Source organism: Pelophylax lessonae, assembly GCF_965119305.1.
Source record: "Pelophylax lessonae genome assembly, chromosome: 5".
In the NCBI taxonomy this organism is placed as follows: Eukaryota; Metazoa; Chordata; class Amphibia; order Anura; family Ranidae; genus Pelophylax; species Pelophylax lessonae.
In genome coordinates this window covers 561,849,041-561,866,135 of record NC_138772.1, presented here as the reverse complement: position 1 = coordinate 561,866,135, position 17,095 = coordinate 561,849,041, and the positions used below count along the sequence as shown (strand labels likewise).

Here is a 17,095-nt window from a genome sequence, read left to right as displayed (position 1 = left end):
ATCTCCTACCACTGTGTCCACCGATATCCCCTACCACTGTGTCCACCGACATTTCCTACCGCTGTGTCCACAGACATCTCCGACATCTCCTACCACTCTGTCAACTGACATCTCCTACCACTGTGTCCACCGATATCCCCTACTGCTGTGTCCACCGACATCTCTGACCACTGTGTCCACCGACATCTCCTACAACTGTGTCCACTGTCCACTGACATCTCCGACATCTCCTACCACTGTGTCCACCAACATCTCCAACATCTCCTACCGCTGTGTCCACCAACATCTCCTACAACTGTGTCCACTGTCCACTGACATCTCCGACATCTCCTACCACTGTGTCCACCAACATCTCCGACATCTCCTACCACTGTGTCCACCAACATCTCCGACATCTCCTACCACTGTGTCCACCAACATCTCCAACATCTCCTACCACTGTGTCCACCAACATCTCCAACATCTCCTACCGCTGTGTCCACCAACATCTCCGACATCTCCTACAACTGTGTCCACTGTCCACTGACATCTCTGACATCTTCTACCACTGTGTCCACCGACATCTCTGACATCTCCTACAACTGTGTCCACTGTCCACCGACATCTCCGACATCTCCTACAACTGTGTCCACTGACATCTCTGACATCTCCTACCACTGTGTCCACCGACATCTCCAACATCTCCTACCGCTGTGTCCACCAACATCTCCGACATCTCCTACAACTGTGTCCACTGTCCACTGACATCTCTGACATCTTCTACCACTGTGTCCACCGACATCTCTGACATCTCCTACAACTGTGTCCACTGTCCACCGATATCTCCTACATCTCCTACAACTGTGTCCACCGACATCTCTGACATCTCCTACCACTGTGTCCACTGACATCTCCAGTATCTCCTACCACTGTGCCCACCAACATCTCCTACCACTGTGTCCTCCCCCAACATCTCTGACATCTCCTACCACTGTGTCCACCAACATCTCCTACCACTGTGTAAGCCGACATCTCCAACATCTCCTATCACTGTGTCCACTGACATCTCCAACATCTCCTACCACTGCGTCCATCGGCATCTCAGACCACTGTGTCCACCGACATCTCCTATCAGTGTGTCCAGCGACATCTCCTACCACTGAGTCCACTGACATCTCCGACATCTCCTACCACTGTGTCCACCAACATCTCCTACCACTGTGCCTACCGACATCTCCAACATCTCCTACCACTGTGTCCACTGTCCACCAACATCTCCGAAATCTCCTACCTCTGTGCCCACCGACATCTCCTACCACTGTGTAAACTGACATTTCCAGTATCTCCTACCACTGTGTCCCCCAACATCTCTGACATCTCCTAACATTGTGTCCAGCGACATCTCTTACAACTGTGTCCACCGACATCTCTGACATCTCCTACAACTGTGTCCACTGACATCTCCAGTATCTCCTACCACTGTGCCCACCAACATCTCCTACCACTGTGTCCCCAACATCTCTCACATCTCCTACCACTGTGTCCACCGACATTTCCGATTTCTCCTACCACTGTGTCCCCCGACATCTCTGACATCTCCTACCACTGTGTCCACCGATATCTCCTACCACTGTGTCCACTGACATTTATTTATTTATTTATTTATTTCAGGTACTTATATAGCGCTGTCAATTTATGTAGCGCTTTACATATACATTACACATTCACATCAGTCCCTGCCCTCAAGTAGCTTACAATCTAAGGTCCCTAACTCACATTCATACATACATAGTAGAGCCAATTTTTTTTTATACGGGACCAAATTAACCTACCAGCATGTCTTTGGAGTGTGGGAGGAAACCGGAGTACCCGGAGGAAACCCACGCAGGCACAGGGAGAACATGCAAACTCCAGGCAGGTAGTGTCGTGGTTGGGATTTGAACCAGCGACCCTCTTGCTGCTAGGTGAAAGTGCTAACTACTACACCACTGTGCCGCCCTGAAATCACCAACATCTCTTACCACTGTGTCCACTGACATCTCCAGTATCTCCTACCACTGTGCCCACCGACATCTCCTACCACTGTGTCCCCCAACATCTCTGACATCTCCTATCACTGTGTCCACCGACATCTCCTACCACTGTGTCCCCCAACATCTCTGACATCTCCTATCACTGTGTCCCCCTACATCTCCTACCACTGTGTAAGCTGACATCTCCAACATCTCCTATAACTGCGTCCATCGGAATTTCAGACCAATGTGTCCACCGACATCTCCTACCACTGAGTCCACTGACATCTCACACCACTGTGTCCACTGACTTCTCCGACATCTCCTACCACTGTGCCCACCGACATCTCCTACCACTGTGTCCACCAACATCTCCTACCACTGTGTCCACCAACATCTCCTACCACTGTGTCCACCAACATCTCCGACATCTCTTACCACTGTGTCCACCAACATCTCCTACCACTGTGTCCACCAACATCTCCTACCACTGTGTCCACCAACATCTCCTACCACTGTGTCCACCGACATCTCCAACATCTCCTACCACTGTGTCCACCGACATCTCCAACATCTTCTACCACTGTGTCCACTGACATCTCCTACCACGTGTCCACTGACAACTCCAACATCTCCTACCACTGTGTCCAAATATATCTGTTGCCATTGTGTCTATGAACATCTCCTACCACTGTGTCCATCGACATCTCCAACATCTTCTACCACTGTGTCCACCGACATCTCCTACCACCGTGTCCACTGACAACTCCAACATCTCCTACCACTGTGTCCACCGACATCTCCAACATCTTCTACCACTGTGTCCACCGACATCTCCTACCACCGTGTCCACTGACAATTCCAACATCTCCTACCACTGTGTCCAAATATATCTGTTGCCATTGTGTCTATGAACATCCCCTACCACTGTGTCCACCAACATCTCCTACTACGGTGTCCAGTGACATCTCCTATCAATATATACAACTATGTCTCCTACCATTGTGCCCTGTCCAACAACATGTCCTACCACAGGACCAAGACATCTCTTACCATATCAATACATCCACTGACATCTTCTTTCACTACATCCTATATTTCCTGTAACTGCATCCACGGACTTCTGCTATCACTTCAATCACATTCAGCCATTGTACACTTTTAGCTTCACCATGAACATGTTTGATGTTAATCAAAATCTTCTGACAGTGTATCTGTCATCTCTCACCACTGACCTGATAAACACTTCTACTACTGACTTCATCGTCCATCAGTGCTGTCAACATCTCCTACCACTTACTCCATCCACAAGTGACACCATAACTACCCCAGTATCTTCTTCTACCAATTCCATAACTTTCTTCCACCTGCCCCATCAGCTTCCTCCAACAACTCGGTTATCTCCTACTACAAACCACATAATCTACCACCATGACCACCTACTCTAATACCACCATCAACTGAATCATCTACTACCACAAACCCCATTGTTTTCTACCATTGACTTCATCATTTTCTTCTACTTACCCCATCATGATCTTATATTACCACCAACCCCATTGTATTCTACCACTTACCCCATCCTCTTCCACCACTGTCCTCACCATCTTGTAAGACCACCTACCCCATCATCTTTTACTACCAACAATCCCATCATCTTTCACCACCATCCACTTCATCTTCTACCATCGCTATAATTTTCTACCTCAGATCTGAATATTTTCCACTATGGACCCCACCATTATTTTTCACCTACCATATTATTTCCTATCTACCACCACCATCCACTTCATCTTCTACCATTGTGGTCCCATTGTCTTCTACCACCACCAATGCCATTATCGTCTACCTCAGACCTAAAAATTTTACACTATAGACCCCACCATTATTTTCCACCTACTACAATATTTCCTACCACTGACCTCATCAACTTCCTCTAGGGCTCCTTCATTCTCAACCCCATCATCTTTCACCACTGACCCTATCACCTTTCATCTTCTACCATCAACCACACCATCTTATTCCACTGACCACATCGTCTTCCTCCACTGACCCCCAACCTCACTTCTGGCTCCACAAGCATTTCATACTACTCCATCTACCTCTTCCAGGAAACCATCCTTCCACCTCCATCAGTGAGAAGAGATCTGGGAGTGTCCAGTGACTCCGATACCTCTGATGGTTCTTTGCTAGCAGCAGTGTTAGGTAAAGGCCAAACAATTCAATGAAATGGTGATATAATAGACAATTCTGTTGTGAATTCATATGACAGGACGACATAGGGGAAAAAAATTGTGACAATAATATTATAAGACAATAAAACCATCATTTACAATATTTGCATTGAAGACTTACCAATTCTGGCACCTTATCTGAACAGAGCTCCCTGGCTGGTGGGCATGTCCTCCATGATAACATAGACACATGGCCGGAGGGACACACTGTCCACTTTCGTCCAGGACCAGGCCTTCTGGACAGTTACACCCAGCCACACAGCCGCTCACCTCCTGGCATGACGCGGCTTCATTCAAGCGGAGGTCAGCGCAAGTCTTCCTGCAGGAGGTGGAGCACTCCATGTACACCTGTCCACCTGTACATTGGACAGCTAAGAAGGAGACAACAAGTCACATGACTGAAGATCCCCCCAACAAACCACCCAAAAAGAGAAGAAGATCCTCACAGAGGTGACATAAGAGAGTACAAGGGACCCCATTGGTGCTAAGAAGGTTTAATGGAAAATTACTAGTGAAGATAGCAGATCTGAGACTTACGGCAGAAGGTCTTGTTCCTCCAGTTCACTATGGTCCCCTCCTGGGCACACTGCCTGGCATATGCCGACACAGCGCTGCACAGACAATCCTTACTGGATGAGCAGCCACAAACATCATACAGACAAAGCTGATGGAACGGCTCCCACTCCACCACGTCGTGACATACCTGGGAACCAGAAAACAGAAAACATACAAGGGTCATCGTAGAGCCAGTCAACTGCTGACCGCATAAGTCCATCCATATCCAACAATAGAGCCAGCATACCGAATACTATACACTTAAAGATGGTTCTCTCTACATAACTAGCCATAAAAGTCCACATAATGCATCTCTTGATAAAGACAAATGCACAACATTCAGCCAAATAAATTCTGTACCTTGTTACACAATGTATACTGTGACAGGGTGGAAAATGACAGTTAGAGGGCAGAGAGTAGATCACAGGATCATAAAAGGTATAAGTGTCACCTGGGGCTCTTACCCATACAGCGTGAGGGGCTCTAGGACATGCGTTATGTAGAGCAACAAGACAAGCTTGGTGGTTTTCTCAGGGCTTGGTAAATCCTGGTTTGGGTCTTGGAGCTCGGAGGCTTTGTAGAAACCAGGGACGACTGAAGTCTCCAACCCTAGGTCCAACCTTTGTATGCTACCAGCTCCCACTGATTCTGCAGCTGTGCACAATTCCTTTTAATTTGGGAGTGACTGTGTTTAGGCAGGTGCAGTCTATATTCTCCACTGCAGATGGTGCTCTACCGCAGCGGCAATGCATATCGGAGAGGAAGTTGAGAAAAACTGGGTTTCTCTATGACTATTGGTTACATGGGGCAGTGATCCAGTTGGATGTACTTGTCCCATGTGACCCTGGTGGCCATCTTGGGTTAGGCAGAGTCTATTTAAAGAGGTTGTAAACCTCAGAAAAAAAATTTAAAAAGACAAAGGGATAATGAGCTAGTATGCATCGCATACTAGCCCATTATGAAATACTTACCTTAGAACAAAGCCCCCGCAGTGCTGCCCGCTTACCTGTAACACTGCAGACATTTTGGGTCGTTCTACTTCCTGGTTCGCGTCCTCCGGCCATCTGATTGGCCGGAGGCATGATGACATCTGTGACAGGAGTCACTTTGGGCATGGGGGTTGTGGACCCCAAATTCCTTTAGAGAGGTTGGGGGGCACCATGCCCAGCCTTATGGGGCTCTCTTATGTTTAAGTCACCCTGCGTCTATTATGGATGCAGGGTGACCAAGAGGGTGGTGAACACTGAGAATATGGTTTGGACTCCTTCAAATGGGACAATAATATGCATTAACAATACCTCTCAGGAAATATGGAGATCTATCTTATTTCTTTACACTGTCAGGCACAGAAAGTGCAGCTCCTAATTTGGGCGTCTATGAACTATGAGAGATACCATGTCTGCTAATCATTGAAGTGCTTTTGTCTAAAATAGGGTCTGAGACAGCTTTTCCATTCACCTATTGTTAAGTGTGCTAATGAGCCCACCTGTCTGTCTGCTAGGGGATTTAATTACACAGAGAAATGTGTATTGGGGATCGTATAGAAACCATTGTGTGATGTGGTGGGTGGATCTATGTAATTGCTCATGTTGTATTCTCAAAGTGTATATAAAAGTCTGAAAGTTGGTTCAATAAACTGTTCATTCTGGTTTCACTCCAAAACTTGTACTGTCGAGTTCTTGGGGTAACTATAGCCAGAATCACGGATCCCGTGTTACAGAGCTTAGGAAGCAGGTTACTGGCAGAGATACCCAGTCGGTGGTGTACGGATTCCGTCACAACATCACTCCCACGCATGCGTGCGGGAGCAACTGTTCACGGCACAGGGTACTGAAGGAACGGCACGGGTGGCCATTCCTTCAGAGCGCATGCGCCGATGATGTCATCAGCTGCATGCAATGTAAATATCTCCTAAATGGTGCAAGTTTAGGAGATATTTACAGTACCTATAGGTAAGCCTTATTATAGGCTTACCTATAGGCACAAGTCATTAAGGGGGGTTTACAACCTCTTTAAGACTCTGACCCGGGTTTTGGCATGCTTTTTAAAAGTGGCCAGTGTAGGGATAGCTTACCCGTCTGTCAGGGACAGCACTAGCGAAAGGGAAAGGTTCCAGTGAAGAAGGGACGTCTATCTCAACAAGCTGCCCCTTTGGGTTGGACCGACCAGGCCACATTCCGCTCCTCGTAGGAGACCCCGTCTGCAACACTGAATCCTCAGACTGCTGTCTCTACACTGCTCTGTTGTAAGTTGTCCCGGTCAGATGAGCCTCCTCACCCAGCCTGGTTATACTGGTGAATTGTTTTTACAATATATAGTTTCTGGCAAACCGGTACTCTGTATGTGTACTGCCTGTCACACCATGCTGCACCTTCCCAACATGTGGCTCAGGGCTCTGTTTCAGAAGACAGGTCAGCTTTACTCAAGGTGGAAGCCAGATGGAAAGGCTGCAGGAGAGACAATGTCCTAAAGCATTTGAGGCCAGAGCAATCCAGAAGGCTGGTATTGGGGGGTCGGTATTTGTTTTGCTAAAGAATGCTAAAACCCCCTGCAAGGGTAATCCTTTGTGCAATGTTTGAAGCTTTCTTTTATATAAAAGTGGCCAAGAAAGCCCTATAATGAAAATGTTGCTAGTAGACTGATGTCTACTCAGTCTAATAGGGGAGAGCAAGGTGCATCATAATGTGGCAGGCAGTAAACACACAGAGTCCAAGTCAAGCAACAAATTTATATTGTAGAAAAGGTTCTAAATAAATTATTAAGGCCCAGCAGGTAAGCATACCCGTCTGGAGACACTTATGGACTATAACAGCGGTCTGAAGACTTGAAGATGCTGTCAGCGTCTACAATGAGAAGCAGAAAGCGGCCTGGCCTGTCCACTCCCAAAGGGGACTGCACTGGCCCCACTCCTCTGGAACCTCTCCCTGCCTCTAAGCATTGTCCCTGTCAAACGGGGATTCCTTCCCTATGCTGGCCACCCCCAAAAAGTGCACCAAACCTGGGAGCCAGAGTCTTAAATAGACTCTCTATGACCCAAGACGTCCAGCTGAAGTCACATGGCGCACCAGCGTCCAATCAGACCACAGGAAGTCATAGAGCAGCCAAGTTCCCCACAACTTCCTTCCCTTTCTGTATTGCCACCTCGGTTGAGCACCACCTTCGGTGGGGAATACAGACTGCACCTGCCTGCAGGCGGATCTACCACTGTTACTGGAAGGGTAGGACTTGGGGGACTGGGCTGGAACTAATAGGATATCTTGGGTTGGTGGCCCTGAGTGAAGATATTTCACCTCAGAAACATTGATCAGAGGTGGACATGCAGCTAGTGGCACCTGGTGGGCATTAATAAGCAATCTGTTTCCCATTCAGACCTGTGATAATAACATCTGCAGAGGGAAGTCTTCTGGTGCCAACTTCCTCCGTGGCCCTGAGATGTCATGTGACCAAATGTCGAGCGCCCCAAAGTAATTTGATGCTAAAAAATGTAAATGTGTGTCACAAAGAAGCACCCACAAATCACAGGGGCACCATGGCACACTTTGCATTGTACACTTTCTTTATGTCCCTACCTGTCATGTACCTGGGTGTCCTTGAACCGGAAGGTTCCCTGTTTCATAGCTTGCAGCCTTATCTGTTGTGCCACAAAGAAGCTCTGGAGTTTTTGCAGCGATTTTCCAGCCTGATGCTTTACTTTTGGACTCACTAGCTCCACCTGCTGCCAGCTGCAAACAATGTACAATTTACTCAGCCTTCAGAAAGCAGCACTTCCTGTTCCTCAATGCCGTTTGTTTGGAATATTTTCCTGGGTGTGCTGCTTGCTCTTTGATAGACTTTCGTGTATGAACTTTTGCCTGTATTCTTGACCCCTCTTCAGCCTGCCGAATCTGTACTTCACCGCCAGCTTGTGTATGACTTCTGCCTGCCTGACCATTCTTTGGATTACGTTTGGATACCGCTTTGCCCGATCTGTTGCTGGCCTGATCTCTCTGACTTCGTTTTCGCCTGAATCCTCAGCACTCAAACTCCACTTCAGACTTTACCTAACAGGTACCTAACACTACCATGAAAGGGCTGGTAAATGCGCTTGCCTCCCCAGGCTAAAGATTTCCTGTCCTCCTGTAGAGGCTAATTTTTACACGAAGGTGTGGAAAGCTCCACAATGCCGAGCCCGGTGCCCAAATTTCACATTCTAGGCACCTCCAACACAGTGGGGTCCAGGTACGGCCTCCACAGCCCGGCTGAGGAAACACCAATCCGGTGTAGTGAGGAATCCTGATTGAAGTGGATGGAAGAAGAATCAAAGGACAAATTCAAACAGCTAAAAAAAATTGGTTCCATGTTTCTCAGCAGATCTGAAGAAAAGACGATTTTTGTTTGCTAGTGTCCCGTCCCCCTGTAGGCGGCATTACAACCCGAGGAGTAATCTGCCCCATGTGGGCTTTTCTGCTCTCCCCTCAGTCACTGAAATCTCTATTAATCTCTAGAAGTGTGACTGCATACCTGGAACACGGAGCTTGAGATGACTGCACACATGTCCTCTGCGAATTCTCTGCGCTGCGTGTACGTCCCACACGGGTCAAACCTGACAGACCCCACGTCTGGGCACTCCGCCGACACCTTAAACTTATTGGCGAAGGCTGCGGCGCTGGTCTCAATGTCGCCCTCTGGGGTGGTGAAGTCATCGCTTTGGTTCCAGTTGAAGGTGCCGCACAGACCGCGAACCTGGACAAGAAAGGAAAGGTGACTTCATGGAGTTGTGTGCTAGACCCCCTATTATACCCACTATTATATCTGATCTTCCTCCACCAGGATTGTCACATAGTATTCATAGACACGGATACATTTCCAAATGCACCACAGAGATGATCTATGATGGAGATAGTGCGCCATCGCTGGTATCAGTGGGAGGAATAGTGTCCCATCATTGGTGTCAGTGGGAGGAATAGTGTCCCATCATTGGTATCAGTGGGAGGAATAGTGTCCCATCATTGGTGTCAGTGGGAGGAGTAGTGTCCCATCATTGGTATCAGTGGGAGGAATAGGTGTCCCATCATTGGTGTCAGTGGGAGAAATAGTGTCCCATTACTGGTGTCGCTGGGTCGGTATTTTTACCACTCCACCTTTCATGTCACATCCATATTAAGGGTAAAACATGAAACATGGTTCCATTCCCCATCCCCCCACCCTTAAACACTTCCTGGCTCCCCCATCCAAAAAAAACTTCTGGCTTCTTCATTGGACAGAGTGGTTCCTTAATTCCACCCCTACTTTAATTCCACCCCTACAGATCCCTACTTAGTGATGCAGACCATTCAGCCGAAGCCTGGGAACTAAAAGTGTAGAATGAGAGGAATGAGAGATCCCACCAAAGAGAAGATGGATCGGTCAATGGGAGCAATGGCAGATCCCACCAAGGAGAAGATGGATCATTCAATGGGAGGAATGGCAGATCCCACCAAGGAGAAGATGGATCGGTCAATGGGAGGAATGGCAGATCCCACCAAGGAGAAGATGGATTAGTCAATGGGAGGAATGGCAGATTCCACCATAGAGAAGATGGATCGGTCAATGGGAGGAATGGCAGATCCCACCAAGGAGAAGATGGAACGGTTAATGGCAGGAATGGCAGATTCCACTAAGGAGAAGATGGATTGGTCAATCACTTATAACTCCTAGTCAGTAGAGAACAGAGCATTCTCCATGGGAAGAATGAACACCTAACTAATACAAGACACAATGTGCTTGAAATCCCTGAGCTGTGTCCCTCAATGATGGATGGGGAAATTATCATTAGTTTGTATATAGTGACCAGATGATAACCCAGAGAAAAGGAAACAAGCTGGCAAATAAAAATAAAGACACGCTATCCTTGTGGCAGGTCACGGCCATTATGGTATAGTTCCTCTATTTTCCAATGCTGTGTGGTGTTTTAGGTGGAGGGAGATGTTCCAGTATCTGAGGACTATTCAGATCTCGGGGGGGGGGGGGCAGGACTGAGAGATATAGTTGGGGTACAGATACCATGAAGACAGGATAACCTGGCAATGTCCCCTCTGTCCTCACTTTATTCGCAGTCCTTCTATGACAACGAGATCTGGCAACAATCAATAACCGCTACATGTGAGTGTAGTTCCCTCCAGCCTAGTGGTGTTTTACCTTGTTGGCGAATGCTGGCTGAAGAGTAATATACGCAGCAGGAAATTCCGTATTCCAGAGGAGATGAGCCCCGAATGTCTGCAGAAGGAGGAAGGAGGAGGACACCCTTCTGACGGACAGGTCAGGGCTCAGGAAAGGCAACGTCACCTCCTGGCCGTTCACTGTGGGGGGTCCTAAACAGGAAGAAGATATGTTCATCACACAGAAGAGTAAATTAGATTTATTATTAAAAACTGTTCGGGTGAATTGTAGGGAAGAAAATCTCATTGTCCTGACCACAACCCAACAAGACAAACATCAAATATTCCATCTCCCTTGCTTGTCACATGTTCCACCTGAGCTTCGCTGCCCCCTTCTGGTCACATGCCCTGATGTCACATGTCCATGTGAGCTCTGCTGCCCCCTGGTGTTTACACGGCTTATGGCACATTTCCATGTGAGCTCCGCTGCCCCCTTCTGGTCACATTGGCTAAGGTCACATTTCCATCTAAGCTGCACTGTCCCCTGCTGGTTACATGTTCATGTATGTGAGCTCCACTATCTGCTGTTCACTTTGGCTAAAGTCATCTTTCCATATGAGCTCTGCTTTCCCCTGCTGGTCACATGTGCTTACGTCACATACCCATGTGTCACTCTTATTGTCCACAATCTGGGGGAAGGTTACCTGAGACATGAAGTGTGACTGAAGTCTTATGTGCGGTGACAGTGATGGTGCGGAGGCAGCTGACAGATCCCTGACTTCCACAGGCCTGGTTCTCCGCCGTGATGAGGAGCTTCCTGTCCACATAATCCTGCCGAGAGAAGAGAAATGATGAGCCTCCACCTGGGACACCTCAAGCACTCTACATACCTGTCAAATAGGTCTAAACAATGAGCCTCCACCTTGGACACACCAATAGCTCTACACACCTGTCAGTCAGGTCTAAATGATGGGCCTTCACCTGGGACACCCCACCCCAAACACTCTACATACCTGTCAGTTGGGTCTAAATGATGAGCCTTCACCTGGGACACCCCAAACACTCTACATAGCTGTCAAATCGGTCTAAACAATGAGCCTCCACCTTGGACACACCAATAACTCTACACACCTGTCAGTCAGGTCTAAATGATGGGCATTCACCTGGGACATCCCAAACACTCTACATACCTGTCAGTTGGGTCTACACGATGAGCCTCCACCTGGGACACCTCAAACACTCTACATACCTGTCAGTTGGGTCTAAATGATGGGCCTTCACCTGGGACACCCCAAATACTCTACATAACTGTACAGGTGATAAAGCTATAGACCTGGGCCTCAGAAACACTACAACTGCTGTTAATGCTCCAGACAGACAGCACCATCAACTTTGATACATTGTTGAAAGTCCCTGGGACGGGGGGCTGTGGCACCCCCCAGTGGTGATGACATACCTGTACTAAGATGTAGCCGCACTGCCCATGGAAGGAGAATCTTTTCCGATCGAATGTGACATAATGGGGATCCCCAAGGACCGAGCACTCCGCAGAGCACTTTTCCTGAGAGCAGCGCCATCGTCCGCCCCGACACACACTGTAATGAGGAGGAAAGCATTGTGAGGGTCCCGGAACATCCAAATCTGTCCTCGTCAATGGGCCCCGAAGGGTCACATAGGATGGATTACCTGACATCAACCAATCACAGCCTGAGTCTGAATCTGGGACATCACAGACAGGACGTGTTTCAGACACTTTTATACTGTTGGAGTGTACTCAATGTTCATATAAAATGGGATCTGATAGATTTGGATCTGTCTGATCTGGCAATTAGATCACTGTAGCTATCAATAGGCCATCTGTTGTCATCACTGAGTGTAACTGTAAGACCAGCAAAGTGAGGGTCACCCCACAGGATGTAATGGTCATAGATCCCATCTCCTAGCACCCTGCTCATATGGGGGTGTTATCTGCCCTGGAGGGAATGTACCGTACAGAATCCAAATTAAAGCACCCTAAAGTCACCCTGAAGTCACCAATTCTTGGTATCCAACAAGGGGCAAACAGTAACCTAATGGTGACCTATGCAAAGGAACTTGCCTGCAGTATGGCAGAGCCACCTGTTGGAAGATGTTAGCCTAAGGTGAGTGGGAGGAGACCCAAGTGAGGGGTGGAGATGAGGGTGTGGTTTAGTAGTGGGGGGTCTTGTGTATTATAAAAAGAAGCGAGCGGTAGTCAGAATCTCTGTGAGGAGCCCAACCAACATACAGGACACAGAGGACCGACATTATGCCTCATGTATTATCTTTTCTTCTTTTGGAACATTCTTTTAGATCTACTTGTGTGATTGTTCTTCCCTTATCAATAAATAAAACTTGCCTTGTCATAGAACTTTCACTATTACAGTATATTATTATCATTGTTATTTTTATTGTTATTATTATTATATCTATTATCATTTTCATAATTTTTATTCCCATTAATGATGCTATTATCATTAATATTGCTTTTATTGGTATTAATAATTTACAATTATTGTTATTATTGTCATAACAATCAATATCATCATAATTATTATCATTACTATTATTTTTATTTCTATTAATATTAGTATTATTAATAGTAGCAGATTTAGCAATATTATTATTATTACTATTATTATTATTATTATTACTATTATTATTATTACGAGTTGGGTGGATGTGGATTTTCCCGGATATCAGACCATGAAGATGTCAGTGCAGATAAAGGGTGTGACGGAACCGTCCCACACTGTGCTTGTGGGCTTCCGTCAGTATACGGCTTCCTCCAGTCTGAACATAGATATCAGATATTCCAGCCGCATAACATATAAGACTAGCCGAAAAATAGCTTGTATGAGATCTGGAACGTTTATTTGACAAACTCACACAGAATATATACCCCAGGGGATGACATCCCCCTCCTGATCATGTTACTCTAACAATACAAACTGCACACAGGAAAATAATTACCATAGCTAAACATTACCCATTTGCCGACCGCCCCACGCAGATTTACTGCGGCAGGGAGGCTTGGCTGTGCATAATCAAGTACATGTATGTGACTATGTGCATGCAGTCTCGGAGGAACCTGCGTTCCAACGAGATCTCTCTACCAAGTAGCGGGGTTTCAAAAACAGAGCTACAGCTAACGTTCTCACTTTAGGTGTCCTACTTGTCCCTACATGATTCGATGACACCACTGGAAGCGTAATACAGGAACCACAGGGTGAACGCTAGAAGGATCTTACGGCCATATTTGCTCAACATAGGATTTGCTGCCTATATTGACCTTTGTGATGAGGGTCAATATAATTCGATAAGAGGCTGTGTGATCGGGTGCTGGTGACTGTCCATTTATCACTCAGAGGATTCCCTTAACAAATGTATACTCTTCTGGTTTCCCCTTTTGGATATGGACACTGACTTTATCCTATTGTTTGGTTAGCGCTACACCTATGTTTACAAAGTAATGCAGTGCCGAATCACAAAAAATGGCCTGGTCATTAAGGGGGGGGGGGGGTGGGTAAAACCTTCGGGAGCTGAAGTTAATTATACTAACCACCTGGATAACCAGGGATCTCATTCCAGGTCAGACTTGCCGACATCAAACTCATAAAGTATATTACACATTATCCTAAGTATAACCACAGAATACCTTCTTAAACAGAAAATAGCAGGAGACTCCAGTAGCAGACTGTCCAGTTCCGACCTACAATAGTCTATGAGGCAAAGCTCATCCAATGTTCCATCATTCTGATACAGTTGAATTAATGTATCATAGATTTCTTGAGGGATATTGTGGATTTTAAAATAATCCAAACCATATTCTCAGTGTCCATTAAGTAGCTGTCCATCATTTTCTCGGTCACCCTAATTGATCCCTATTACAGGGAGTCAAATTGCGCATATGGGAAAATCCAAGATGTCATACATGAGGTTACAGGGATGATTTGCTGTCATCCATTCAATATGTATATAAATAGCGTATTGAAAACTCCAGTGTTGCCATATAGAGAGGGAGAGGAAAAAACACTCTCATGGTGCAGTATTTCAATGCATTTATTTAAAAAAGAAGGTTGTATTGCACTTACATCAAAGAAGACAGGGATAAGCATGTATTGTTTAGGAATCGCCAGTTTGTGCTCCCCCTGCATTCCAGCTGACCAGAAATGACGTATCTCAAACACCACCCTTTATTCAGACAGGACCCTTAAGGTCTCACTATATACCTAATGCCTACGTGGTGTTTGCGATACGTCATTTTCGGTCAGCTGGAACGCAGGTGGAGCGCAAACTGGCGATTCCTTAACAATACATGCTGATCCCTGTCTTCTTTGATGTAAGTGCAATACAACTTTCTTTTTTAAATAAATGATTTGAAATACTGCACCATGAGAGTGTTTCCTCCTCTCTCTCTCTACACAATGGAGCTTCACTCACTGAGGACGCTATTCACGTGTTGGATTATCTATGGACTTCACAATTTTTGTGTATTTTCTATAATTTAAATGAAAATGGATTTATTTATTTGCCTATTCACTATTGTTTATTCACTATGGTGATATGAATTTTATGATGTTTTTTTGTTTCTTTTCATGATAATTGTCATGTTGCGTTGACTTTTTTAAGTGTAAACCCGGCAAATTACTTGTATGTGTACTGTCAGTGTTTATATATCGTGTTTATACTGTTTAAATATCTACAGTAGTCTCTTCGTTTTAATAGAAGTACTGTCATTTTTCAGGTTGTCAGTAAGAAAATGTGCTCTGTCAGTAAATTTCCCATGTTTTGTCAGTAAAAAAATGCAGCGGTAGGTTGGGAACCCTGGTGGGTGACACGTTCCCTGGTATTGGACATCTGTCTCTAAGTGTAGGCGGGGGTCATGGAAGGAGCTTACTATTGATTACACCTATGTCACCATAGCAACCAGTCACAGAAAATGAAATATGAGACTTACAGAGCTTCATCCTCCACAAATTCCCAGAAAGATCCTCTCATAATGGCAGCAAAAGAAAGAGAAGTAGGAAGTGTCATCCTTATATCAGCAGACATGAGCAGGGAGGACCATTATCTCCTCCTGAGAAAGGAGCTCACCATTGGTTACACCTCTGGCGGATGGTCTCCTCGGGGGCGTATCTCTGTCTCCGGTGGTAACACGGACACTCCTCCTCCCGCACACACACGCCGTCCTCCAAGTACAGCCCAGCTGGACACTCGCACCCGCTGACACACTCGTCCCGGCACTGACCATCATCAGAACTCCCCACCGAGGCGCAGCTGGCCGGACAGGACGACACGCAGTCCGAGTACTGCTTACCCATCATGCACTCCTTTTCTGCAGAGGACAAAGACGGTCAAGAGGTTATCCACACCAGCACTGGGGTCAGCTGTGTCTGGAGGAATGTTACCATAGCAACCAGTCACAGAACATGAAATACGAGACTTACAGAGCTCCGTCCTCCACAAATTCCCAGAAAGGTCCACTCATTATGGCAGCAAAACAAAGGGAAGTAGGAAGTATTATCATATCAGCAGACAGGAGGAGGGAAAACTAAAACAACTATCTTTATATCTGCAGACAGAAGCAGGGAGGACCATTATCAGTAGACAGGAGAAAGAAGGACTATCATGATATTAGCAGACAGGAGGAGAAAGAACTAGAACTATCATTATATCTAAGACAGAAGCAAGGAGGACCATTATTCGCAGACAGGAGTGTGGAGGATTCTGGGTATTGGTGATGCCATGTGACCCCGCCCCTAGAACACACCACAGAAGTCGGCCCTCCTCCAGGTGATGGTGATCTTGTGTTGGGCGCACTCCCGGGCGAAGCTGGTGAAGGTTTGGCACACAGCGGGCGTCCTGTTCCGTGCAGGCGCTGCGTCCTGACAATACGAGTACAGACAGGTGTCGTAGAATCCACTGGGGTCCACCTTAAAAGGGGAGGGACAGATCAGGTCACATGACAGCTCCATGTCCATCGTGCAGAAATTTCCCAGAATCCCACTGGCCTTACCTTGTGGTGGCACTGACTGAAGGGGGCGCTCAGGAGCTTCTCACACACACGCTCCGCCTCCTTCCTGAGGGCGTGTCTCCCGGGGAGGTCACAGCTGTGCCCGACCTCTGCCACATCATCACATGACCTCTGGGTACAAAGCGTGACAGTCAGTCAGACACT

The 17,095-nt window shown here is 46.7% G+C and overlaps 1 protein-coding gene across 1 annotated transcript in view; it reads right to left on the bottom strand.

The window, feature by feature from the left end:
• The window catches only part of LOC309556619 (SCO-spondin-like), a 204,513-nt gene that overhangs the window by 166,354 nt on the left and 21,064 nt on the right, over positions 1-17,095 (bottom strand). The window contains exons 10-18 of the mRNA XM_082259053.1: positions 16,934-17,062; positions 16,688-16,850; positions 16,012-16,252; positions 12,353-12,491; positions 11,601-11,727; positions 10,937-11,109; positions 9,281-9,502; positions 4,763-4,928; positions 4,347-4,596 (exon numbers count right to left, since the gene is read on the bottom strand). Of these exons, the coding sequence (XP_082115179.1) occupies positions 4,347-4,596; positions 4,763-4,928; positions 9,281-9,502; positions 10,937-11,109; positions 11,601-11,727; positions 12,353-12,491; positions 16,012-16,252; positions 16,688-16,850; positions 16,934-17,062 (1,610 nt within the window). The remainder of the gene's footprint in view (positions 1-4,346; positions 4,597-4,762; positions 4,929-9,280; positions 9,503-10,936; positions 11,110-11,600; positions 11,728-12,352; positions 12,492-16,011; positions 16,253-16,687; positions 16,851-16,933; positions 17,063-17,095) is intronic.